Source organism: Diplotaxodon limnothrissa, linkage group LG16 (genome assembly GCF_057381915.1).
Source record: "Diplotaxodon limnothrissa isolate DT_005_m linkage group LG16, D_limnothrissa_male_GT1.1, whole genome shotgun sequence".
In the NCBI taxonomy this organism is placed as follows: Eukaryota; Metazoa; Chordata; class Actinopteri; order Cichliformes; family Cichlidae; genus Diplotaxodon; species Diplotaxodon limnothrissa.
Genome location: NC_140611.1, coordinates 6,051,587 through 6,077,653, shown reverse-complemented (window position 1 = coordinate 6,077,653; position 26,067 = coordinate 6,051,587). Strand labels below are relative to the sequence as shown.

Below are 26,067 nucleotides of genomic sequence, written 5' to 3'. Positions count from 1 at the left end.
CTCTGAAGTGGTATATGCCACCCTCCCTAGACATCTTGGCCCTCCTTTGCACCAAATTTTCTAGATCCGCCACTGCCAGCAGTTACTCTCATTTGTCACAGTAGCTAGAGAAGAAGGAAAGTGGGAGAGAAGCAGAGGAACTGACGGGGGAGGTAAGTGATGGAAAAACAAAGAAAGAAATTAAGCAGAGAAGAGAGGAAGGATGTGACAAAAGATCCAATCATCCTGTGAGAAAAACTGCCCACAGAGGTTTTATAAAACGGTGCTCCCCATCAAACACTTTCAGAGCGTGGAAATTATTTCTGCCATCTGATCCTTTAAAAGCCTATAACAAGTCAAGCGGATCCCGTCTGTCGGATCCTGAAGCCTGAAGACAGACAGTTACTTCAGTTTTCAATAGTAATAATAAAAAAAAAGTTAGTCGTATCAAATAGATCACAATGAACATTAGACACAGAAACAGTAAAAAGCTATTTATATTTGATTATGTTTTTTTTTCTCTCTAAGCCCTAATATTAACAAAATGATGCTTTCAGAGCCTTCACGGCTCATTTTTATGAATATTACGTTTATTTTAAATAAGTCTCTATTTTATTTATCAAATTTGGTTTGATTTCTCTAAATCTATCTCCACAGGGTACTGCTTGCTCCAGCATATTGTTTCAGAAGTTATTTACATATAATTTGCACTATTCAGACCCAACTAGAACAATTTGGTGGAGGAGTGGCCTCAGGTTCACCTGAAGCCAATCAGAATACTGCATACTGAATAATATTTAAAGCAAGCAATGGCTGCAGCTGGGTGAAGAGGTTTGCATAATGGTTTTATGGAGTCTCATCCAGTCTTATGTTCAGGACCTGATGTTGCACAGGTGAGACTTATAGAGGAGGTATGGATGCACCACGTGCTTCAAAAGCTGCATATTCTCCTGTAATCACTCAATCAAGAAAATATCTTAGGAAGGGAAACTGAACTGTAGAGTGCAGGCAAATTTATTTTTGAAGAAGTGGGTGTTAAACTGTGAAGGTTATATTTATTGTGTGAAAAAAAGTGTAAAATGTAGCTTTATTTTAACTAAAAAAACAACAACATGTAAACTGATCAGGTGGGTGGATGGCGCTGAGCTCTCCCCTCTGCATCAGTGCTCTCTGTGTAGACGTCGCCACGTGAAAACCACATGGAAGCTTCTCTGCGGTGAAGCTGTAACACCACCAAAGAAAAGAACAAACACACACATTTTTATTTTCACACCTCATCCCATTGCTCATGCTACTTCCACTTCTTTCTGCAGTTTCATAGGGCGGCTTACATTATTTTGTCACTGTTTCCTCGCAGCGGCGGTGGCTTCTCTCGTTTCTCTCCTCGCTGCTTGTGCAGTCTGTAATAACTGAGAGTGGAATGCTGGCGCTTTTATATAGGCCTCTAAAAATAACTCACCCCTCACTTCCATCTACAGCCGGAATGACAGCCCGCTCCAGCCAATAGCGACTCTGAATCCCCTGAACGCTCCGCCCCTCTCACTCTTTCTCCTCGCCTCCTTAATTGGACGCCAGTGACATCATCAACCCTATTTACCTTATAAGGTCACGCATGAAATTGACTGACAGGTGGCTCCTCCTCTGCTCCCCTCCCCTCTCGCACCGGTCGCTTGGAATTGCAGCGGGGTCCAGTCTGCTGCTGGAGGAGCAAACCTGGCAACCTGGCAGCTTGTACTGAGACCGATTGGCAATCTGGCAATGCGGAAATAGATCTGGCACCCCCCAAGCCAGGACTGAGGAGAGAGGCGTGACAGAGCGAGCGGAGAGGAGACGGGATAGCACTGACAGAGATCAAATTATCAACTCTTCTTTCCCTCTCAGCTTTTTGTTTTTCTTTTTTTCATCAAAGTGTTCAGGTGCGCTCATCCGCACCAGATTTGGGCTTTTTTTTACATTTTTGTTTTGTTTTTGGGGGTTTTTGTTTTCTAAAATTTGTTTCTTTAATCTGTCAAGTGTGAGGAGAAGAACGAAGAAGTGCGTTTCTATCGTTTGGATTCTGGACTTCTTTACTGACTTCTTCTTTTTTTTCTTTTTTTTCGAGCATGGATGTGTTGGCGAATTACAGTATTTTCCAGGAACTCCAACTCGTCCACGACACTGGTTATTTCTCTGCGATGCCTTCCCTGGAGGAGAACTGGCAGCAGGTCAGAGACGATGCGTTTTTCTCGTCTTTTCCGGGAAACTGACGGGCTTAGAAACTGGGATGCGTGCGCTGGGTTGCTGTTTTCCGCGTGTGCCTGTAGTGTTTTGCACCAGCGGAGCGCTCATGAGCGCCAGCGAAAGCCCCGTGTAGTTGCGTCTTTTTTTTCTCTGCTCACATGGAGCACGGCGAGGTTCGCTGACAGGAGAAAACACGCACACGCATGGAAAACAGGCGCGGGTGGGGGGAATAAGCACGGAGCTTTACGCACTAATAGCAGTATCCCCCCAAAAATGCGTAAAAACCCTCTAGTCATACCAATGATCCCTTTCATTCCCTTTAACCACACTTTCGGCTTCATTAAAGCATCTTATTAACCATTTAAAAGCAGAAGCATGACGCTATCGCTCCGTGAAATCCACCGCTATGATTTTGAACTTAAATGGCTTAAATGTGAGAAACATGTGGCCACATCCAGGGTATGCATAGTGCCAACGTTTGAATGCTGTGGATGAAACTCTGAAAGTGAAAAATGCCGCTTCCGTCTAATTTTGCTTGTAGTTTTGGTGATGATAGTTTTTTTCCACGAGGCAGAGAGAAAGGGATCGGCGTTCAGTTTGTCAGATGAAAAGCAGATGAGGATGCTTTTAAAGTTACTCCAGTGTTGTTTTTAACGCTAGACTGAAAAGTCTGAGCGCTCTTATGTAGTTTTAAAATTAACCTTTTTTTGGTAACTTTACTGGGAAACCTTGATTGATCTGCGCTGTTGTAGACTGTGTAGAATGTAACTGACAGGGTCAGACGCGAAGTGAAGGTGAAAGTGAAATTTGTGTCTTTGCAGTCTGAGCCCATGATGGAACATTTAAGTGTCTGAATCCGAGAGCGTGATGCCGATGCTGATGTGATCGATAGATCAGATATGTTTGGACTAACACGCACACACACACACACACTGGAGGAGAGAGAGGGGAGCTGTGGAAAATGGACACATGCTTAATAGCAAGTGACTTGATCTTAAATAATATATCCACATCTGCCACTGTTTGTTTGCAGATAATCCTGTTGAATTATACATTAAGCACGTCACCCTCTATAGAACATACAGTGGACCCTTCATGCGAGCCCGCAGACTATTTTATAACATTTTTATTCAAATGTAAAATCTTCATTTTAATGGCATGAATCAGATAAAGCGCGATTTTCTCTGTACGTACAGCCACGCGAGTTTTGTGGTCTGTGGGTCCAGATGTACCACATCTTTCATTTTTTCTGTTTCACACACAGAGGCGATGTTTAAAAGGCTAAGCAACACAGTATATCGTATGGGTCATGTTTTATGATTTGCTAACCAATCACAGGGTGATATTTTCACTTAAGTTTTCCCTGCTTGAACTTGAGAAATGGAAATATCTGTTAATTGGAATCCGCCTTACAGCCTCTTGTAAGTGTGTGGGTGCCTTTATATGAAATCTAATGTTCAGTAAATCAGTCCATCAAAAATCCCCCAGTGGACCCCTGCATGGCACAGTCCACTCCGACAATGCTGGATTGCTCTGTTTCATGTATTTGAGTAGTAGAACCATGATAATTCCCACGGTGCTGAATAAAGCCCAAACTGCGGTTCTCCTCTATGACTGTCTTACTGACACAAATTCACAATGTCTCATCCTATTTTTAGTGCAAACAGCACACACTTCCAGCCACAGTAACCTATTTTTTCTGTCTGTTATATGTTAATTGATTAAGAGTGTTGAGGAGGAAAACTAATTAGGACTAGTCTGGTGAGTTGGAGCAGTCTTTATTCCTGTTTGCTGTCCAGGACACCATGTCTTGGACACCTGAGTTATTGATTTTCTTGCAAATTTTTACTTGGAGATCTGGGGAAAAAATAAAAAATAAAGGTTAATACATACATAAAACACACACACACACACACACACACACACACACACACACACACACACACACACACACACACACACACACACACAGCTACTCCACAGCAACAAAAGCAATACCATCTAGGTAAATAAAATAGTTGCCACACAAAAAGAGCTGACGCTGCCCTCTGCTGAGCAGTTTTACCCCCCCCCTCACTGTACTTCACACTGGGGTAAAATTTGTACTGGTTGTTGTTCTTTGCCATTGAAGTGTATGTGGTGTCTTCATACCAAAAATCATAGTTACATGTTCGTTCTTGTGTTACAAACTGAGCATACGAAAGTCCTTAACTGTACGTGCAAAGTAATGCACACAGTAATCAGGTTAATTAGGGTAATCAAGAGATTTTTTTAAAGCTTTTCCAAGACAGAAGCGCTAACTTGATGCTAAATGCAACAGAAATGTAGTCATTCATTACTTAGCTTACAAGACGTGTAGAAGACTCAAAGCCTTTCGTAGGTCAGCCACTTCATATCTACAGTATTACTGAGCCAGTCTAAAGCAGGCTCTTCTAATTAACTCGCTCCTGTTATGGCTAGTTAGCTTTGAGCAACTTCCTGCCAATCAGCAGGACTGGTTAGTAATAACATGTAAATTAATCAGTAGGTTTTCTTTCTTTTTTTTGCAGTGATTGTTCCAAACATGCTTAGCCTAGCCTATCACCAATACTTAAGGCAAAGTTGCCTTCCAAGTTATCAAAGTTATAACATGTACTTTTAAATACTGAAGTCTCTTGTAGTTAATGAGCAAATAGCAAGCTACATAGCATAGGGCTACTTTTTGACGTACAAAGCAGTTGCTGTAGTTTTCTTAGTAGGGACATTTTAAATGAAAAGAAGGCTAACTTCAAGCTTTTCTTTGGGTGGAAGCTAGCAGTTTTCACCTGCTCACAGTGTTGGTGCTAAGCTATGCTAGCAACCTCCCTGACCTCTCTCTACACAGAACACACAGAAACAATTGCAAATACTATTTTATGCCTCCAGGTAAGACATTCAAACAGCATCCAAAATATTAAGAATTTATTTACTTACCCTGCGACTGTTTAGCCGTACAAACTCCCCAAGACAAGAACTAACAGACTTAAAAACTCCTTTGTCCCACACGCCATCAAACTGTTTAACTCCTCTCTGGAGGGGAGAGGGAGGGGAAACAGGAGGACAAAGGAGGGGGAACAACTAAGCTGTAGTGCCTCTTCACCTCACTGTACAACACCTTGTGCAATACTTTTTGTAAATAGTCAACAGTGCAATAGACTCAATACTTGAAATGTGCAATTCACTTGTATTTTTATTTTTTATTCCTATTTATCCCCTTTGTATATTTTATTTATATTTGTCTCTGTATTTATATATGTGTGTGTGTGTGTATATATATATATATATATATATATATATATATATATATATATATATATATATATATATATATATATATATAACAATTCTGTAACTGTAACTTCGGTCATTGCTGTGCTTTTTGGAAGTTGAATTTCCCAGAGGAACCCACCCGAGGGATTAATAAAGTTCTATCTTATCTCTTATCTTATCTTAAACAGCTGAATGTGAGAGTTCATTTACATCAGAGGGAGCGTTTTTGATTGAAAACTCAGTTTTCATTGTGGAAAGTGCTGGGTGATTATGGATGGAAGGCCAAAGCTTTGAAAGAGGGAGGAAAAAAATGTAAATGTGTTTTTGTCGAATTTATCTGCACAAGTGGCGACGCAGAGGGGAGAAAGACAAACATACACACACATAAACCAGGCACACCCACGTTTTTTTTTCCTACTCTTGTTCCTTCTGTCTTCTTCTATCCCCTTATTCACTCCATCACACACACACACACACACACTCACACACACACACGCTTGGCTGGCATGCACTAATGGAAAGCTGTGGTCTGGCAGGACTCATCCCGCCACTTTCGACAGTAATTGGCCGTTTGCTGTCAGATGGACGGAACAACACACACGCACAGACACACACTCAGGCAAACAACACACACAAGGAAGCAGATTTGTGGATGTCATTTATCTTTCCTGACTGTCCCTGTTCCTGGTCTTTGTTTCCTCATACAGGCCTCTTTTATCAGGCTCTTTGCATCATGGCTAAACATGTGGAAAACACACTCTCGCTCTCTCTCTCCTGCCTATCCGCCTTAGTGCCTCTGACAGTATTGAGCCCATGGTCTGTGTGTAATTGCTGCATCTTTGCAGGTTTGGGATGATGTGATGGGCTTTGGGGATTTGTGAGTGTGTGCCGAGTGGCTCAAGGATCAAATAGCAAATGCAGGCTCCCCAATTAGATGTAATCCATTTATTTCAAAGCAAGGCTACTCCAAAATCTGATGAATGAGGGGGAAAATGGACACAGTGAGAAAAGAGGGACGACGAAACTGAACCCTGGAGCAGACGTTTAGGTTTCATGTGGTTGCTGTAAATCTGCGTTTACAGTCTAATACGCTATGTCGACAATCTTTGCAGGTGTTGAGCCTATTCCAACGCCCAACGGTGCTTTTAACTGGCCGACTCGCACGGTCTCTTTCTCATCTCATCCCTTAGTTTACATGCTCTGTGTGGCCATAATTCCTTTCAGGCTGATTGATTTATTTGCTGTGGTACCATTACAGCACTATGCTGGCCCAGCAAGCTCAGTGTCACTGAGATACAGTGTCTCCATTAGGCCAGCCTACAACCCTGTATCCTTTTCAGGAATGCTGTCTGCCAGTGTTGTGCCTATGTGTGTGTAGATTTAACCATGAAACAGCTCTGGCCAATCAGTCGGTGCCTTTTCAGAATGAATCCTCAGAAATCTAATCTTTCATATTGCTTGCCTTAATATGAAATAATAAAATTCAGAAGCAGAGATTCAAATCATAAAATGTATTAGCACTACTCGTGAACATCAAAACTCACGCCAGTAATAATTGACCGACTCGGCTCAAAAACTTGTCTTTCTCCTCATCTTCTTGGTAACCTGTTAATCTACTGCATGGACCATTACATGAACCCCTTTTTCTGTCTATGTCTCTTTCTCACTCCCATTTTTGTCTCTCTGTGTCTGCCCGTGGCTTGGGGCAGGCCCGGGGAAGTTTGACAAGATAATGAATTGCCATGCATGCTGCAGTTTTTCACATTTCACAGCCCAGTAACTCTGTATGTGGCGGTGGAGGAAAGAATGGAGGGGACGGAGGGGCAGCGAGACACGGAGTGAGAGGAAAGGATGAGAGAGACACCAGAAGACAGATAAAGTGAATAAAGGCAGATGAAAGTTAGTCAGAGAGAAGAGAAGATGTTTGTCCATCGCCTTTCTGCTCTCATCTTCTTTTTGCCCGTGTCATTTCCCGGCATGTGTTAATGCAGACACACTCACACACACACACACACACACACAGTTATGTAATTGTATGTGGAACACAGCTGCTTCCTCATGGTCGCAAAAAGAAGATGGGTGAGGAAAAAAAACAAAGGAATGAAGAGAAAAAGAAAGAGACAGCAGAACAGAGAAATGTAGCCGTGGCTTGTGTAATGCCTGATTCAAATGTCGGAAAATCAACTTTTTAAACAAAGCCACTTAAAACTGAATTGATAAGTTCTATTCAATTCAGTTTTATTTATAAAGCGACAAATGACAAGAACAGTCACCGCAAGATGCTTTATATTGTAAGATAAAGACTTTAGAATAATACAGATACATTGATGAGCCCCTATGAGTAAGCACTTGGTGACAGTGGGAAGGAAGAACTCCCGTTTAACAGGAAGAAGCCTCTAGCACAGGTTCAGGAAGAGACAGTCATCTCTAATAACCGGCTGGGGGAGTTAGAGGAGGGAGACACACTGGAAGAGTGCCAGAGATGAAGAATAAAAATTGTGATGTCTTGGTTTCAGCTTTTAATGCATAATATTAGTTAATGTTCTTTTATCCTTACAGTTCATCCCTTTCAGTTCTTTTTCTCTTTTTAGGCTATGCTTACTTATTAACACATCTTAACCGGACAGTGTTTTGCTGTTCATACAGCATCCATCCTTTAGTCTAGAGGGAAACAGATCAGACATTATGATCACGTGCCTAACATTGTGTTAGTCCCCCTTTTTGCTGCCAAAACACCTCAGACTCTGTAAGGCATGGACTCCACTAGACCAGTGAAGGTGTGCTGTGGTACACCAAAATGTTAGCAACAGATTCTTTAAGTCCTGTAATTTGTGAGGTGGAGGCTTCGTGAATCGGACTAGTTTGTCCAGCACATCCCACAGATGCTCGATTGGACTGAAATCTTGAAATTGCCAATTGAATGCCAAGTCAACACCTCAAAGTCATTCCTAAAACATTTCTGCTTTGTGGCAAGGTGCATTATCCAGGTACATTATAATTAGCTTTCAACAGTAGTCTTCATGGAATGAAAGGGGTACATGTAGGGCAGTGCGATATGACCAAAATCTCATATCCCGATATAAGAATTCTATCGTCCCGATAACGATATAAATCACAAAAATGTAACATTTTCTGTAAATTCTGTGAATCTCGGGCAGCTCGGAAGTGTTTCCAGCTGGGCGTCGTGTAGCTGGAGTCGAGTGTTTTAACCGATGCATGAAACAATACATTTTTAGACATAAGTTGTAACGGCTGCCGTTTTCTTTGTGAGTATTTATTACACGGCGTGCTGCGGGGAAAAGCCTGTTCTAACGTTTGAGTCTAAGGTCTATTTTTTAGCACCTGACGGCTCTTTTTTACTTCTCATCCGTAAAAAATCTGGTCTTTCACGTGATTCAGTTTATTTTGAAAAGTCTCAACAGGATCTTGAGCTTTATTGTGAAAGGTTTATGTGGAACATAAACAAGCGGACACGCGATGGTTTTACCGTCGTTGTTGCTAACCACAACGCATAAAAACAGGCGCTTGTCTGTTAGTAGTGTGGTTATATAAAATATAAGAGAAAGAGAGAACTTTAAGAAATGAATATAGCCACTACAGTGACCATCAAAACCATGAAAAAATATTGCCGTAAACAGTTTATTTTGCGACACCACGAAACAAATGATAGCATAAAATGAAATGATAGACGTTTTTATATCGTCATCCGATATATATTGTTATATCGAACAGCCCTAGGTACATGGTCTGCAGAAATGCTTAGGTAGGTGGTACATATCAAAGTAACACCCACATGGATGGCAGGACCCAAGGGTTCCTAGCAGAATATTGCCCAAAGTATCACACTGCCTCTGCCTGCTTGCCTTCTTTCTATACTGTGTCCTGGTCCCAGGAAAGAAACACACTTGCTCTCGGCTTTCCATATGATGCAAAAGAAAACATGATTCATCAGATCACGCCGCCTTCTTTCATTGCTCCGTGGTCCAGTGTTGATGCTCAAGTGCCCAATGTTGGTGTTTTCAGTGGCCAGCTTGGGCATCATGACTGGTCTGTGACTATTCAACCCCATAAGCAACAAACTGTGATCCACTGTGTATTCTGATGCCTTTCTGTCAGAACCAGCATCACCTTTTTCGACAGCTTGAGCTACAGTAGCTCATCTATTGAATCGGTCGGTACAGCCTTCACTCCTCACGTGCACCAGTGAGCCTTGTGTCACCAGTAGGTCCAGGTGTACACTCTTCCAGTTCCAGTAGACCCGACCAGAATTCTTCTGTGATGGAAGATTGTGTTACTGGAAATTAAACCAAAAGCAGCTGTGTTTTCCACGATATATAAAACGCGATCGCTCCAGCTGAATTGTGTTAGTGCTTCTGTCAATTTTCATACATCTCTTACACTTCTTTTTTTGACACCTTTGCTGATATTGTAGCTGTCAGAAATATTTCACATCTGCAGCTACAACTTTTAGAAGCACCAGACTTCATCGTGTTAATGCGAGTGTTTCCATTCCTAACTGAAACTTGCCATGCTTAGACTGATTGGCAGAAGCCCTGTTTGTCTTCGTTTTTCATCCTGGCGATAGTCTAGGCTGACCTACTATTAGCCCTCTGCATGCTGGGTTGGACTACCCGGGAACTTTATGGTACAGCGGCTGTGTCTGTTTGCGTAGGTATTTGCCTATGCAGAAGAGTTGCTTGCAGTCCTCCAAAAAACCTACAGTGCGTAGCTCGGCATAGATGATGCTGTGCGTTTGGGTGAAGTGCTGATTGGGTGAAAAAGTGACACTTTTCAATGATTAAAATGAACCCCACTATGAAATTCTGACATATTCACAATTAGGAAGTAGTTGCAGATATTACAATCCAGTGACCGGCACAAATCAGAGAAGCATTTAAGGCTGTAACAGTAAACAGAGGCATTGAGACACAAGCACGCTGCTCCACTTCTTACAGTGTGGAAGCTGGTGCCAATTCTGCCTTCAATATGAGCCGCTCTAATCACTGCATTCATTCACTTTCTTTTTTATCGTGCTCCAAACACACACAGTTATTGTCTTTTCCTCATAATTTGAAATCACTCGAGTCAAATGCACACACACACACACACACACACACATAGGCACTTGCCCGGGAACCCATAATTCAGTAAGTGAATAAGGCATTCAGTCTACGGTGGCAGAGATTAGATAAGAAAGTGAGCAGTCAGACTGCCGCGGCAGGAAAGCAGAACAAATGAACTGCACTCGTGATGGAGAGAGCTTATACTGTGAAAGCCATAGCCCTGATCTTTCAAGATGAGTGGTTTTCTATGGAGGGCAACTCTCCAGCAGTATTCACCATGGAGCGCGATTACTACAGTTTACAAGGAGATTTACCCATTCATATCTTCATGCTTCAAGCACACAGTGGGAATGTGCTATTGTGTAGTGAATCATCCTATTATATGTCATGTGTTGCATATATATCGATTTCCCACTTGCTTTTTTGTGGTATTTTAGGATCGGTTCTTGTCTGCCGCACTACCTGCCTTCAGATCTGAAGAGCTATCGGTTTCGTGTGGCTCTGGTGGAGAGAGCACTGGAAGCAGTGGGAGAATGGGTGCTAAGATGCTACAAAACGCTCTGCAGCACTGAAGGTGCTAAGCCTGGGAACAGCCTGTGATTTATAACCATTTAAATTCTATATAATTGTGTTCTGTAGGACATCAGAACTAAAAAGAAACAAAAAAAAAAAAACCAGAAGCTGTTTATTTAAATAGACCCCATCGAAATAACTGATGATGTTGTGTCTGGTTCCCATTGCCTTCTTTTAATTATAGCTTGATTTGACACCTGAAAAGTTTATGACTCCATCCTCAGTAACTGACAGCGCTGTTATCTTTCAATAAGCAGATTTTTACATTAGAAAAATATGTCAGTTTAATTGCAAAGCAGCTCTTTCTGTCAGATGTTTAAATGGATTACAGGATACAGTGTATCGCAATAATTACAGTAAGCAGGTCTGGTTTTTTTAGCTTCTCTCCTTTTAGAATGGAGTTTGTAGATAAATGCACTTGTATTCGGGACGTTATTGGAAAATAAAAAAACCCAGGCGTGTCTGATTTTATCCGCTTTTCTTAAGAGAAGTCCTCGTGGTGATCACAGGCTGAGCTCGGGTGAGACGCACTGTCATACGCACACACACACAGACACACACACACACACACAGGTGTGTTGTATTGTGTATGTGTTTGTGTCTCCACATCCTGCTGAGCTAGTGTTTGCAGACCAATTGGCTCAGGGATAAAGACTTGTGACCTGGCATCCATCCAGGCCTCTTATTCTCTACTCAGCCATCTCTCTTTCTCTCTCTCTGCCCACCTCCCTCCTTTACTGCTCCCCCCGTTGTCTTCCAGACGCCTCTTTGTTTATGCACATTTTGAATTTGCACATTTAAAATGGAAGTGCGATGCTAGGAATTCGAGGAAATGCCTCACTTGCCTCGCTGGACCGAGGTGGAAAAGTTGATCAAGTTGTCATATAAAGGCAGACAGAAACCTATTTTTCCAAATAAACAATGACACTGTAGGGCCGGCTTCCTCTTCCCCCTTTGTTCTTCTGGGTTTTTTTTCTCATTTATTACTACAAAAGTGGAACATTGGTAGAAATCCCAAAAAGGGCAGCTAACAAAAACATGCCGTGTTTGGCCAGAAACATCTTTCGTGCACTGAAAGCAGCAGCACTGAAATGTCATGATGTTCCAGAAGTGCTGCTGCAGCTCTTTTATAATGTGATTTTCTGGGAGTCTCCCTTTTATTTTAGCCAATAAATGCACAAAATGTAAAATTTTACTTTTAACTGGATGGCACTATTTTCCAGATTTGTTAAGCTTTGCAAGCTTTTCATTTCTTTTTAGTTTCTAGCCTTTAGTTTGTACTTAACCATCAGCCACCTGGGTGCTCACATGCAGTGAGTGTGCGTTTGTGTTTGGGCAATGACATCATTCGTAGTGTGCAGAGGATGTTGACAGTGGCTGAGGAAATGAGTGTATGTGTGTGCTAGCTTGCCAAGGCCAACAGCTGGCAGTAAACCATCCAGGAAGGACTTACACATGCATGCATCGCCATTGATTTCACAAAGATTTCATATAATAGAGTGAAGACCAAACTATGGCTTTTAAATGTGCCAGTAGATTTTTTATTAAATTGTAACTCAGTCTGTTAGTTAAAAAAAACCTAACAATTCATGAAGTTATGCAAGAAAAGAATTCTCACTTTGGGCCCAAAATGTTCCAAATGTTGGGCAACGATAAGAAAATGAAATATCGCGATAGAATATGGGTAAAACGCGCATGCGCAGTGCCTTTGTTTTTATACGCACATGGCGGAAAAAGCATGACGACGATGGAGAATAAGAAGGGCAAAAGCGGATCGTTGAATGAAACAGATGAACCAGAACTGGTTTGTAAAAATGCTGCAACTTCAGTGGTGTGGAACTGGTTTAGCTTTCGTCTGTCAAATACACAACAAAGCACATTTTTGGTAGAGCGTGCTAGCGGGCCGTCGTTATTACCGTGTTGTTTGGAAAATACGGCACACTTAAAATCAATCCTTTGATTTTTCTGAAAGTCGACAGAGCCCCTTATAATCCCGTGTGCCTTATGTATGAATTCTGGTTGTGTTTACTGACCTCGAAACGAGTTTATGTACACGGCGCTCAGCAATCTGTCAAATGTTTTAGTACGACTTTGCTAAGCTACGAAGCCGCACCGCTTGATGGATTGTCGGAGCATTACGGCTATCGTAGGCAGGAGCCTCGCGGAGTGATACGTACTGTGCTTCAACATAATATTACCGTATTGTGTGTGTATAACCTCTTTTTAAGTTTTGTGGATATTATACATGGTTATGCTGATATGTCGGCCAGTTTCCACTGGAAATGCCTTTTGGTTAAACTGTCAGCAAGGAATTTGCATTTGCACTGTTAATTTTTATATAACTTTAATGCACATAAAAAACAGCTGCTTGTTTAAGTGAAAATACATTGATGGGTTTTTTTTTATTTCACTAATAAAGTTGTGGAGTTGTAAAGTATTTTGTCTAGTGTCAACTATATCGTCAGTTATATCGTTATCGCAAATTTTCAAATGTATATCGTGATAAATATTTTTGGTCACATCACCCTGCTCTAGATGAGACCAGCAACACTTGTCTGAACCATTGATACACGACAGGATGGATCCATTATTTCAAGGCTCGTCAGGTTTTGTCCAGTTTTTGTTTTTAAGTTTTTAAGAATCGTAACCTCAGTTTCTTGTTCTTAGCTAACAGGAGTGGCACCTGGTGTGGTCTTTTGCTGCTATAGTCCATCTTCTTCAAAGTTTGACATGTTAAGTGTTGCTTGTAACAAGTTGCTATTTGAGTCGCTGTTGCCTTCCAAGCAGCTCGAAGAACTCTGGCATTGACAAGACGTTTTTACGCACTCTCAGTTACTCAAAAGATCATCAAAGATGGCCATTTGGCTCCAGCTTTGAGTATGTGTACTCCAGCAAGTTGAATTGTTTTATCTGACACTGAGGCATGAAACAGCTGGAACAATGGAGGAGCAATAACAGCAGAAGAAGAAGAAAGAAGAGTGTGCAGTCTTTTTATTTTACACAGAGACCACGAATTGCTGTTATTCCTATTGATTTTACTTCACTTCTCTGCACACCCCAAATCCCACCTACACCGGTGCATTGGTCTGACTACACATCAGTGTCTACTTATGGACCATATCAACACTTGTTTGCTTCTTTTCACAAGTGGACGGCTGCGATCCATGGCCATTTACACATTTGTCAGTCACGTGTCTTTAAGGTACCCAGCTGACCACTTATGTTCAAGGTCAAAGGACACCATCCTCAGTTACTGTATGTGTCATATGTGTCATCAGTCAAGCTCTGAGACAGACTAGCAAAAAACTAAAAGTTTGAGAATAATGTACATGTGCAGGTTCATCCAGCTGTTGACATTTGAAGGAAAGTCCTTTGCAACAACCACCTTCGTTAAAGACAGATTATTCCCGACATCTTCTTGTTTGGGTTTCACCAGAACACATTAGAGTTCATCACATATCTCTTGAGTGATTGTGATAAACAACCATCCAACATTTGTTTGCTCCATATGAGGGTGGCTGGCAAAAATCACTAAAATAGTATATATGAATAGTAGAGCTGGGCGATATGAGATTTTTTCATATCACGATATGTTTTTTTCATTTCAGGCAATAACGATATCTATCACGATATAAGCCAAATAACTATATTTGTAAGATTTAAATGTGCCGTTGCTCACAAGTAAAATGTGAAATAATCAGCAGCTTGTTTTTATTTAAATATTTATTTCCCATAATAAGTTCAACAGGGTAGATGTACTTAAGGAACATGAGACTTTTTCAGATAAATAAAGGCAAATATTGCAAACTACACAAAAGGCAGCCACTAAAGCGTTTAAGTTTCAAAATAGAACAAATGAAACAGACTAAATTGTCAATTCCACTTAGAAACAAAATATTAATTCTAAAAATAAATCTTAGTTTGTTTTACAGAAGAACAGACAAAACTGACTAACTTTTGTCAATATCAAATAAACTGAGAACTAAAAGGAAATTCTCAATCTCTCCTTGTTGTATAGCTGAGCTTTTCAAACAGTTTTAACAGTTACTTTAGTCTGACAAAAGCCGAATGACGAATTAGCGCTTCCAGTCAGAGACTGAGGCTACGTCCACACGTATACGGGTATTTTTGAAAATGGAGATTTTCCGTTTTCGTTTTAAAAAATAATCCCGTCCACACATAAAGGCAGAAATGAAGGAAAACGCTGCTATAAACATGCCAAAGCAGCAGGTGGCGCTAGATTCCTAACCGTGCAGAAATGTTGGCCAATCAGAAGTCTAGAAGCCTCGGTGGGAAAAAGTAAACAAAGCTGCGGCATAGAAGCAGAACCGAGTCGTATGTGTGGACGGACAGTAACTGTGTGTATATGTAAGCATTTAAACACTGCAGAGAGTAGAATTAACAGTAACAGTATTGTAGAAATTCATTTCACCGAAACAATAACGTGGCGCACAGTGTGACGCATGCACCAGTTTATTGTATTTCCAGACTTGCTTTCGGCACAATTTACAGTGCACGCTACTCTGTTTTTTGTCAGACTTGAAATAGCCGAAATACCTTCACACTACGGAACTTCTATGGCTCTTCCGTTCGACAATCTCTCCGGCATTGGAACCATCATCTGTTTTCTCTTCGGTCACGCTCGGTTGATTTTTCTAGTCGGCACACTCATTTCCTCCATTACCCGCTGGCTGCTTCCCAAACAAACACACGTGCGGCTTGGCACTTGTGCTGTACGTAACAAGTCACGCGACGTGACGCTGCGGCTGTGATTGGTTCGGCTCTGCACTACTTAGTTTGGATTGGCTGACCTTTTTTTTTTTTTTAATTTTTAATTTTATTTTAAGAGGACAAGAGCGGCGAGGTCTATCGCGATAGCTTAATTTCTCTATCGAGTAAAAGTTATATCGCGATACATATCGTTATCGTTCTATCGCCCAGCTCTAATGAATAGCACATTTATAGCAGGGCAACCTTTAGTCCAGATTAACAACATATATTTGAACATAATCTGAATAGAACTGTGATTTTTTTTTTAACTAAATATTGAATAATTAGCGAACCCCACTTAAACCCACTGTTACAATGTGTATGTATGAGGTTTTTATTAAGGATTTCAGGCCATAATAAAGCATACCAGCACAACTCTGTCTGTGTGTGTGTGTGTGTGTGTGTGTGTGTGTGTGTGTGTGTGTGTGTGTGTGTGTGTGTGTAGGTATGACTGAGATGTCTGTGTTGAGGCTGAGACAGAGTTGAAGTGGGGACGGATCGTGCTGGGGTCTCAGTGCGCCTTTATGCATGCATGATTGGTGTGTGAGTGAGTGCGCAGAGCGGGACAGTAAATGGGTCAGATGCAGTGAGGGGGATGACCTTGGGAATTTGTCTTGTTTTTCTTCACGACTGTACTCTTTGTCTTGGGTTAGGGTTGGGGGTGTGGTGGGAGGTGAGACAACTCAGAAACAATAGATGCACCAGAGCCACGCAAAGCTGACTGAACTGTTTCCACAAAGCTGGAAACATGTCGACTGCGTAGAGCTGTGTGTTGTAGCATTGAGATTTCCTTTAACTTTGAGTACAGTGAAGAAGAGACACAGACCATCGTTTCACAAACTGAAGATGGGGTTTCTCATGTTGCCACCAGTCTTGTTGTGCTGAAGTAAATCTAAACCCGGTCTCGTTCTCCCTCTACCTGCTTTGACTTTAAATTACAGCTAAATAAAACAAAATAAAGAAAACTGTGAGTACATGATTTCGATTTAATTTTAAAACAGCCGTTTTGGCTTTTTTTATTTCACATTTGCATCTTCTCAAAAACTACTGAACATGAACAAAAATCCAGACTAATCCATGTAAAATGTGTGAGTCATTAAGTTGATCTACGTTTTATTGTTACCATGTAATCATGTTTTGAATGATAATGTTTCAGTTTGGGACTAAAATATAACTGACTGGTTCATTTAGCAAAGCTTAATCATAGACTATCATAGATTGCATATAAATGATGGGCAAAGACTCGGTGATGTCAGCCCATTTGTTTGTGAACTTTGTGTATTATCAACAAATGCAAGCATGCTTGAGTAACAAGGCACATCCATAGACTGAATGGATGCATTGTCTGATCTGCTAATTTGTGCTAACGTATAAATAATGCTAGAAGAGCAAAAAATTTAATATTTGCACATATAACTCAAATTAGCAGCTTGCTAGCAACCAAAGCAATCAAAAGGAGGGTTGCTTTTTCATGCACCACTCTAAACCTCCAACCAGTTTCATGCTAGTAACTGCTAGCACACTCCACACTGAAGTTACCAAGGTGTTACAGACCAGTCTCCACGTCTGTGTCTTTAAGGCCTAAATCTCCACATACCAACCAATGTCAATTCAGCAAATATCAAAAGTAAATCTATTCATAATAGTGTTCAAACAACACCATTTTCAGTGTTTGTTAAAAATAGCAGGCGTTGAATCGGACCAGCTGTGCTGCTTTAAGTGGACAAATACTTTGTTGTCTGTTGTCTGGTGAAACACTGCAATGCTTGCTATAAGGGGATATGTGGGTCGCCTGCTATTTTAATCCACAATGTTGCCAGGAATACCTGGGGGAATAGACAAGTGCTGCAGTGTGTGTGTGTGTGAGTACATGTGTACCCAATCCATATACGGTATACATGTGCATGTAGGGGGCCAAGGACAGAGGAGAGACAGGCAGTTTATGTCTGAGAAAAGGTGTGGAATTAGAGGAAAGTCTCTTCATTTCTTCATTTTTAAAATGTGTCAAATAAGTTTACAGATGTTTTGATGATGTGCGTACATACTGGGAGAGTACCAGTGGTAAGGTTTTGGAAAATGAGCTTATTTTCACTGTTTTATGTTAATATAAGCTTTTCAGTTTGGGGCTGTTGGTCTGATTAATCATCAAACACTGAAAGTTAAAAAATAAAAGCATACTTTTTCTTTGCTTTTTTGTATAGATCAGTTAATCAGTGAATATATTCATTAATCAATCAATCTTATTTTAAAAAACTGAGTCTCACCAGTGCAGACCAGTGTGGCAGTACTACAAGGAGTTAGAGAGAAAACAGCTTGGAGCCAAAATTATGACCCAAGATGGATTTCCGATTCATACATGACCTCTGTTTCCATCCAGATCAAAGGAAAATTAACTTTGATGCCAACTGAAGACATGATGTGTGTGAGTGGAAGTGGGGGAAAGAGGGAAGACATCTGAATTATTCAGGGATGAACTGCAGGACACAGGAAAGTGGAGAAACGGAGTGTTTCTCTTTTACCCCCAAGACTTTGTAATATAGAGAGGATTTTATCGGCCTGGTCTGTAAACCACACACACACACATACACACACAGGCATGTATGAGTCATGCGTACAACCGTCTGGCTTTTCCAGCAAGGCCAATGAGATCAGTGACTACCTCAAAATACAAAAACCTCTGGAGGTAAAAAACAGAGACCCCAGTGAAGAAAAGAAAAAGTGTGATGACAGTAGCAGCTTCCCTGGAGTCATAAATGCACACACACACTCCCAATCTCATACATGTATCCTCCCTGATGGCTTTCTAGTGAAAAACTTTCCTCTACTATTAAACCTGTAGCAATAACGTTTATTGTTAAAGTAACTGCCATGTAAAAGGGAGAAACATGAAATCAGTGCAGTATGGATAAACTACGTTCAGGTGTTTTTATTACCATTAAAGGCTCAGCAAAACAGTATTAATGCATATTTTTAATGCCTTAATCTCATCTGTGTTAAAAGGCAAACACCCATATGTAAATGCAAAATTAAAAAAAATCTTAACAGGTGCTGAATGAACAAAAAAAAAAAAAACAATCTATCAGAGCTCCAGCACTCCCAGTTACATATAAAATGTATTTAATATACTTTGGCAATAAGAAAGGATGTATTTACATGGACACATCTGTAGCAGGGATGCAAGTACTGCAGCATTAAGAAGGCTCTTCATTCTCCCAGGATGAGGTTTAAAATATCTTTTCAGTATCAGTGCAGAAAAGAAGGCTTCTCGTTCACAGTACCTGAACACAGAGGAGTAACGGGGGAAACTAAAAGCTGAGCGAAGAACCCTAACAAACCCCTGTGGGCACCAGGGCTCCCTGAATCGTTTGGGAAAATAATGTGAGTCACGATCTCAAAGGAACTCACCACCTGTGCCCTCCACACCCATCATTAAAACGCTTAATATGGAGTTGGTGTTTATGACACTTAACATCTGTGCTTTGTTTTATTCGAAAACCATCCCAAAGCAGAAATATTCAAGTTACAGCCAACGAGCAGAAGGCTGATACTGAAAACAACCCGAAAAGAGCTGAAAACAGTCATTCGCTACAACTGGTGCATTTAAAAAACGAAAGTAAAAACAGGAAAATGAAAAGTTTCCTCCGCCTGTCAGTGCAGTAAAAGCAGAATGGAAACACGCTGGATGTCTCGGCGTGGTAGGTGGTGGTTGCTCCGCTGTTGCAGCACTTTGGTGATTTTGGTTCATTTATGCGCTCTGGGATGAGATTCTGATAAAAATCTGTTTGGAGCTTCTGATTCAGTGTGATAAGATGTATTGTTTTTGAAGCTCGTGGTGCCTTTAATCTATCCAGTCTGTTACCCCCCCGCTCACAGTTTGTGCTGTAATAAAGCAAAAACAACATCACGCTTTATGAAATTGTTTGACATCATGTTGGTGATTACATATTCAGGTTCAGACCAACTCAGCTACTAATCCTGATATCCTAAAGCACTCTCTTTGATATATTTACATTTAGCGCAGACAATGAAATGAAACAAGCGGAAAATAAAGGAAGGGATCAGCTGCTGTTGCGTCTTAATGGATTGACCCTTTCTGTGTATGAGGGTGTGTGTGTGGTTTGATGGGATGGAGGAGGGATGATGTGGGGGATGAGGTCATAGTGTAGTGTGAGCATGCGTGACTCTTTGTGTGTGTGAAATAAAGGCGTCTGAAAGTGTGTGTGTGTGTATAAATGATGACTTCATTCGTTATGCATTTATTTATGATCAGTGTTAGGTGTGTGTGTGTGTGTGTGTGTGTGTGTGTGTGTGTGTGTGTGTGTGTGTGTGTGTGTGCGTGCGTGCGTGAGGGTGTGTGTGTGTTTACCACTTTGAAGGCTAAGAAAAAAAAGAACAAAGAGAATTTTCTAGTCTTATCGCAGCGATTTTGGACGCTGAGGTCACAACTTTATCACATTTTTATTTTACTCTGCTCAAATCAGATACGGTTGCTTAGGACACTTCTCACAAAACTTCAAAACACAAGGAAGATACTGCATGATTCCTCGTCCAATAATATGATGCATCACCTATTTCTGTTGTTTGCTGTTAAACAAAGGAAGTCATGATCACACGTCGCTTATGATGCTTATTGTGAATATAACATCTACGTGCCTGAAAGAAAAACTTGAGCTTTTTTCAGTTTTGCTTGAGCTTCTGTGCGTGAATAAAGACGTGAGAAAGCCCAAAACTGCAGTGTTGTGTGTCCAGTGTTGTGTGTGTTTATTGATTTTGATCAGCTGTTCACCGTTTACATTTCTATAAACTCATTTCAAGCTGAGATGAATCTGATAATTTGGGGATTTTGATATTTTCATGTTGTGAGTGATGCAAATCTAATTGGAACAATCTAGATGGTGGAACTAGTTTCTCAATTATTTTACATCCTGAAGGATGTGTTCACTTTGAATGGACCATACATGTTTATATAATCCTTTCATTTTGTTTTTTCACGTTGCAGCGAGCCTTGTCTGTATCATCATATTTGATTGACTTTATGCTCTTTTTTAAGTTGTTGGCAGCAGTGCCACTATTAAAGTTTGCTTTTTCCATCAACAGTTCAGCATGTGAAAGCTAAGTGGGAACTCTGTTTTCCTCTGTTATCGAGCGTGAAGCGGCAGCATGTGTTTGCCAGGTGATGTCTGAGTCAGAGCACAGATGTGAACCCAGATGTGCTTTGCTTTATGAAAAGGACAGAAAGACAGTTTTGGATGAAAGACTTAACATTTTTGCAAACTAGAGGAGCGTTTGGAAGCGTGCTTAGGCTTCCATAACTTCGATTCTCAGAGTTTGGCTCTGGTTTTTCGATCAGAGTGTGCTGAAATCAGGGTAGCGACTTATGTCGAGATGGAGCGCTGCGTTACAAATACGCACGCTCGGATTTTCCAGTCGGTTCGAGTGTTGACTTAAAGCTTCTCGCTCTCCTCCTCTTTCATCTGTAAACAGTTCAAACAGCATCATCGGCAGGTCAGTGGTGTTGTTGACTCGCTGGCGCTGATAGACATCAGCAATTCCTCTGCGCACTCCCCCTGTTAGCCTTGCTTTTATAAGTGCAAGGAAATGTGTGTCTAAGTAAACAGGGGAGCGGGTCTGTCTTCTCTACTTGTAGCAGTACTTCTAAACAGAACCCTCCTCCCTTTTCCCAGAAGATTAATTATAAAGGTTATAAAAGGGCAAACAATAGTCAGTCAGTCCTTTGAGATGATTGGCTCTTGGTGTCCAGCTCGGCCAGTCGATTTGTGGCCACACAGAACAATTTTCTCTTATCCAGCTTTCCTGCAAATAGATGCTTCCCGGCAGCTGACTTTCAGCTGTGATTCCTGTAGATTTGTTTACAATGCAAACTACTGTTGGACTGCAGCTCCCACTGAGGTGAGAGCACAGCACTAACGCACACGTCAGCAACTGCGGAACAAGCACAAGTTTTACCCAGCCTTGCTTTTATAAGTGCAAGGAAATGTGTGCCTAAGTAAACAGGGGAGCGGGTCTGTCTTCTCTACTTGTAGCAGTACTTCTAAACAGAACCCTCCTCCCTTTTCCCAGAAGATTAATTATAAAGGTTATAAAAGGGCAAACAATAGTCAGTCAGTCCTTTGAGATGATTGGCTCTTGGTGTCCAGCTACATGAAATTGATATGAATACTGCTGATCTGTTTGTAAGATGGTTTATTTGTGTGTGTGTGTGTGTGTGTGTGTGTGTGTGTGTGTGTGTGTGTGTGTGTGTGTGTGTGTGTCTGAGGAATAAGCAGTCCTGTTAGGATCAAAGACTTTCTGTGAGGAGTGAGTTTAAAACTGTTCTTTTATAAGATGCAGACATGTTCAGTAGTGCAGGCATAAAGTAACAAAGTTATATGTTCTAATTCAGACATTGCAGAGCTGTTGATGTGACCTGGCTGAGTGCATCCAACTAATTTTCTGTGTGTGTGTTTTCTTTTGTTCTGCTCCCTCTCCTCCCATCTCTCGTCACGTCTTTGTTTCACTGATGTTCACCCTGCCGGCTGCTATTCTTTGGCCTTCACATCGCTCTGAGCAATGAAGATTAGCTTGACACATGGGACACACACACACACACACACACACACACACACACACACACACACACACACACACACACACACACGATCGAGGGTCTTATAACAAGTTGTTAACCCCCATTTATAAGTGTGGCCTGCAAATCAGCTCAGTGAAAGGGAGTGTAATCCCTGCCGGACGATTTAATGGTAATCTCCATATCCTGAATAGATTACGTACACACACACACACACACACATTTGCAACGAGATACCTCCTTTTCATCCCGCACTTCTGTACTTTATTTACTCTTCCCCTTGCTCGTCTCTGTCTGTGTTTCGGGTTATTAAGAGTTTGGGATGTTTCTTTCTTCTTCCAGGCTGCTTGTCGTTGTGACGGTGTTCATAGAGTTTCAAACGGCACTGATGTCTTTTTATAGCACTTTTATAACCAACAGTACAGAAATGACAAGAAGCGTGTAAAGTCTTTGCTGTCAGCAGTCATGCGGAGGGCATCGATGACTTTTATGCATTTGATTGATTCAGCTTTATTTTTAGAATTATTACCATCTGCAAACTGTGACACAGTTTGCACGATCTCTCCAAACTCGGGATGACGCCAAAATTATAGTTTCCACTTTTACACAAGGGGCCATGAGTGCCCAAATCAATGCTCCAGATACACAACTGTGGTACCTTGTGTCATCAACTGTGTGAACTCGTGAGTGTATGCAAACTCTTGTATAAACAGAACAGTGTTTATGCATTAGAAGACTTCCAACATCTCTGTGTATTTAGGCTGAAATCAGGTCAACAAAAGACCCCCCAAGAAAGATGATCAAATGCAGCCTCTCATTGCGTTGGCACACTGGCTGGACTAACAAGGTTTGCTAGAATTACATGTCTGTTGGCAAGCACAGGGTCCTGGAAATAGATAACTTTGTGATGTTTAGAAGTGCTTTTATGAATAATTCCTAATTTATGTCATGTGATGTAATATAAAGGCTGACAAACAGACACACAGTCTCACTTCCATTACTTGAAAATATAATTGTTTAAAGGGCTCCAGAAGCAAAATGTTAATTACAGAGTTCTTGCTGTTAGTTCATTCAGTTCAGTTTCCTCCATCTTTTTCAGTCGGATTTCTGTGCTCTGACCTTCACGCATGCTGTTCTGTCAGCAGTTAGGAGGCTGTTGTTGGCCCTGCTGATACACACATACACATACAGTATACACCCAGCAATCATTAAAGGAATGTATTCCTCAGACTGCAGGCTGTCAGCAATATACCAGGAATACATCAGGGGTAAAAGTCAGCATGTGTGCCTTAGTATATATGTGTATGTAAGGACACGCAAATACACGTGCGCGCCCACACACACCCACAGCACCACAATGCTGACATCATATATAAACACCATCATCATGAAGAACATCATTTAACAGCTTGTGGTGTCTGAGAGTGATGTGTGGGTGATAAAATCAGGCTTGTTGTTCAGAGTAGCAGCCATTTGAACTAAATGAGCATCAGCAACAATAACCTCATTTAACTGAGTGAGAAATGGGTGATGAGCGACAGCAGGGTGAGCTAATGAGCTCTCTGCCAGTGTGGCGTTTTTAAAAAGAAAGTTGGAGCTGCAGCTGGAAAAGAATGGATTTATAATTTTCTGTTTTATTTATGCATTAGTTTATAGCTCGCTCACTCCAGGGTGGGGATACAGTCGCGTCACTGGTTTGTGCGAGCGCAGGGCCACGTCTGCAAGTTCATGTTAATAAACCGAAGAATTAGCAGGAGAAAAATAATAATCAGGAACTGAAACTTACTGTCTTGGAGTGGATGAATATTTCTGTGAGTGCTTTTGATTGCTTATCCAAATATAGGTGAGGGGTCTTTTTTATAATATTAGCTGCCTGTCTTTGCAATCACTTTCACTTAATTTTGTGTCTTTTTAAAGTGTCAGAAGGTTCAATAAACACACCGGTTTTAATTTTTCTGGCAGTTATTTCATGGTTCATCAGTGTCTTCATTAAAGATACACAGATTAAAGTCGTCACTCTATGGTAACAGCACTTGAAGATACTCAGTTGTGGCTCATTTCCTTCTTTTTGAAGCTGTTCCTGCTGCTTGTGTAAAGTCACTTGTCCTTGGGAAAACAAGTGCTACAACCTCTCACCTCTCCAAATCCCCCAGCTTAGGGAACACTGTGGTATGGTCACGGATAGGTTTGCAGTCTTAGGCTTTGTTACATGTAACACTGGCCCTGCCCTTTGACAGCATCTGCAGGACTCAGGTGGCTCAGCCCGACGCTTTCGCTCCTTTTTCGTGACACCGACACGGCATAAAAAATGTCCGTGAACTCGGTCACGCAATGCAGATCGCCCTCCAGGACCCTCCTCAGTGGGACGGGAAAGTAAAGGGCACGCTCAGCACAGCTTGACTGACCTTAAACAGGCGTGTATTTCACACACACACACACACATACTCAGTTATAGATGGGTTGTCATATTGTCACACACTGTAGAAAATGCGGCAGTAATATCAGCATTTTCCAAAGCAGGGCTCAAAGCAGTGCTACCTGCTGACAGCAGCTGATAATGGACTCAAACTCACCGCAATCTACAAAGCACAAGTATAAAAGTTTCACATATAATTTGCATACTTATCATGATTGGGCCAGCTGCCATTCACATATTGCAGTGTGGTTTTCACACGCCTTAATAAACCTGATGTAGATGGGTGGAGAAGATATAATGTGCGAGTGTGTGTGGGTTGTTTTTTTTTTCCTTTTTTAGAGTCACATGCATGCAGTCTCGTCCCGAGCTAGTTGGCAGGAATTCAGGCTCATCCGTCAGCATTACTGCTCCACTCCGGAGGGTTCATTGGGTTCGTTGCAGCGTAGTTCAGAAAAGCTGGTGGATACACAAACGATCTTTGTGGGCCGCAGCCTCATTTTTTCATTGATTGTGATTCAGATTTTCTTTTATTTGATGGATCTATAGTATATGCTGTAATAATGAGGAGTTCTTTTGAAAAGATATATAATCATATGCATATATATGCAAAGGAGAGATTGTCTCTGATAAAGAGCGTTCATATATCATTCTGTACTGAAGCTTTTATGGAATTTTGAACCTCTTAGACGCCATTTATTAAGCCACATTTTATACACTTTGATGCAGGCATTGTGTACGTGTACGTGATTTATATTTACAGTGCACAAACTGTATGCACTGTATTACATGCAGTGTGACCTTTGAATAAAAGTTCAGTCAGTGGCGCTACAGTCAAAGGAAGATTGTGCAGTAATTCATATATGTCTTTTCTCAGGTTTTAACACGTCCATGGAAACCATGAGGCGTGGAAATTACACATTCCCGTTCTTCTATGTGCATTTATGGAAAGTCAGTGGTGGTTAAGTGGCATCGAGACTCTGGTACAGAGCAGAGGAGGCCACAATCACAATAATTATGACACTGATTGAGTTGGAGCTGGGGTGGAGGCAGGATGCAAAGCAGGGTGCATGTTTGCAGATGCGCAGTGACTGCGGGCAGGCTAAAGTGACTTAAACAGTGGCGCTTATATAAGATTTGCCAATTAGCTGCATTGAAGGCTCTCAGATGAGTCA

General features: G+C 41.3%; 1 protein-coding gene across 1 annotated transcript in view; it reads left to right on the top strand.

Annotated features, from left to right (window-relative positions):
- The first annotated feature begins 1,709 nt into the window (after window positions 1–1,709).
- The window catches only part of klf7b (Kruppel like factor 7b), a 63,760-nt gene continuing 39,402 nt past the window's right edge, over window positions 1,710–26,067 (top strand). The window contains exon 1 of the mRNA XM_085374678.1: window positions 1,710–2,183. Within this exon, the coding sequence (XP_085230804.1) occupies window positions 2,082–2,183 (102 nt within the window). The 5' untranslated portion in view covers window positions 1,710–2,081. The remainder of the gene's footprint in view (window positions 2,184–26,067) is intronic.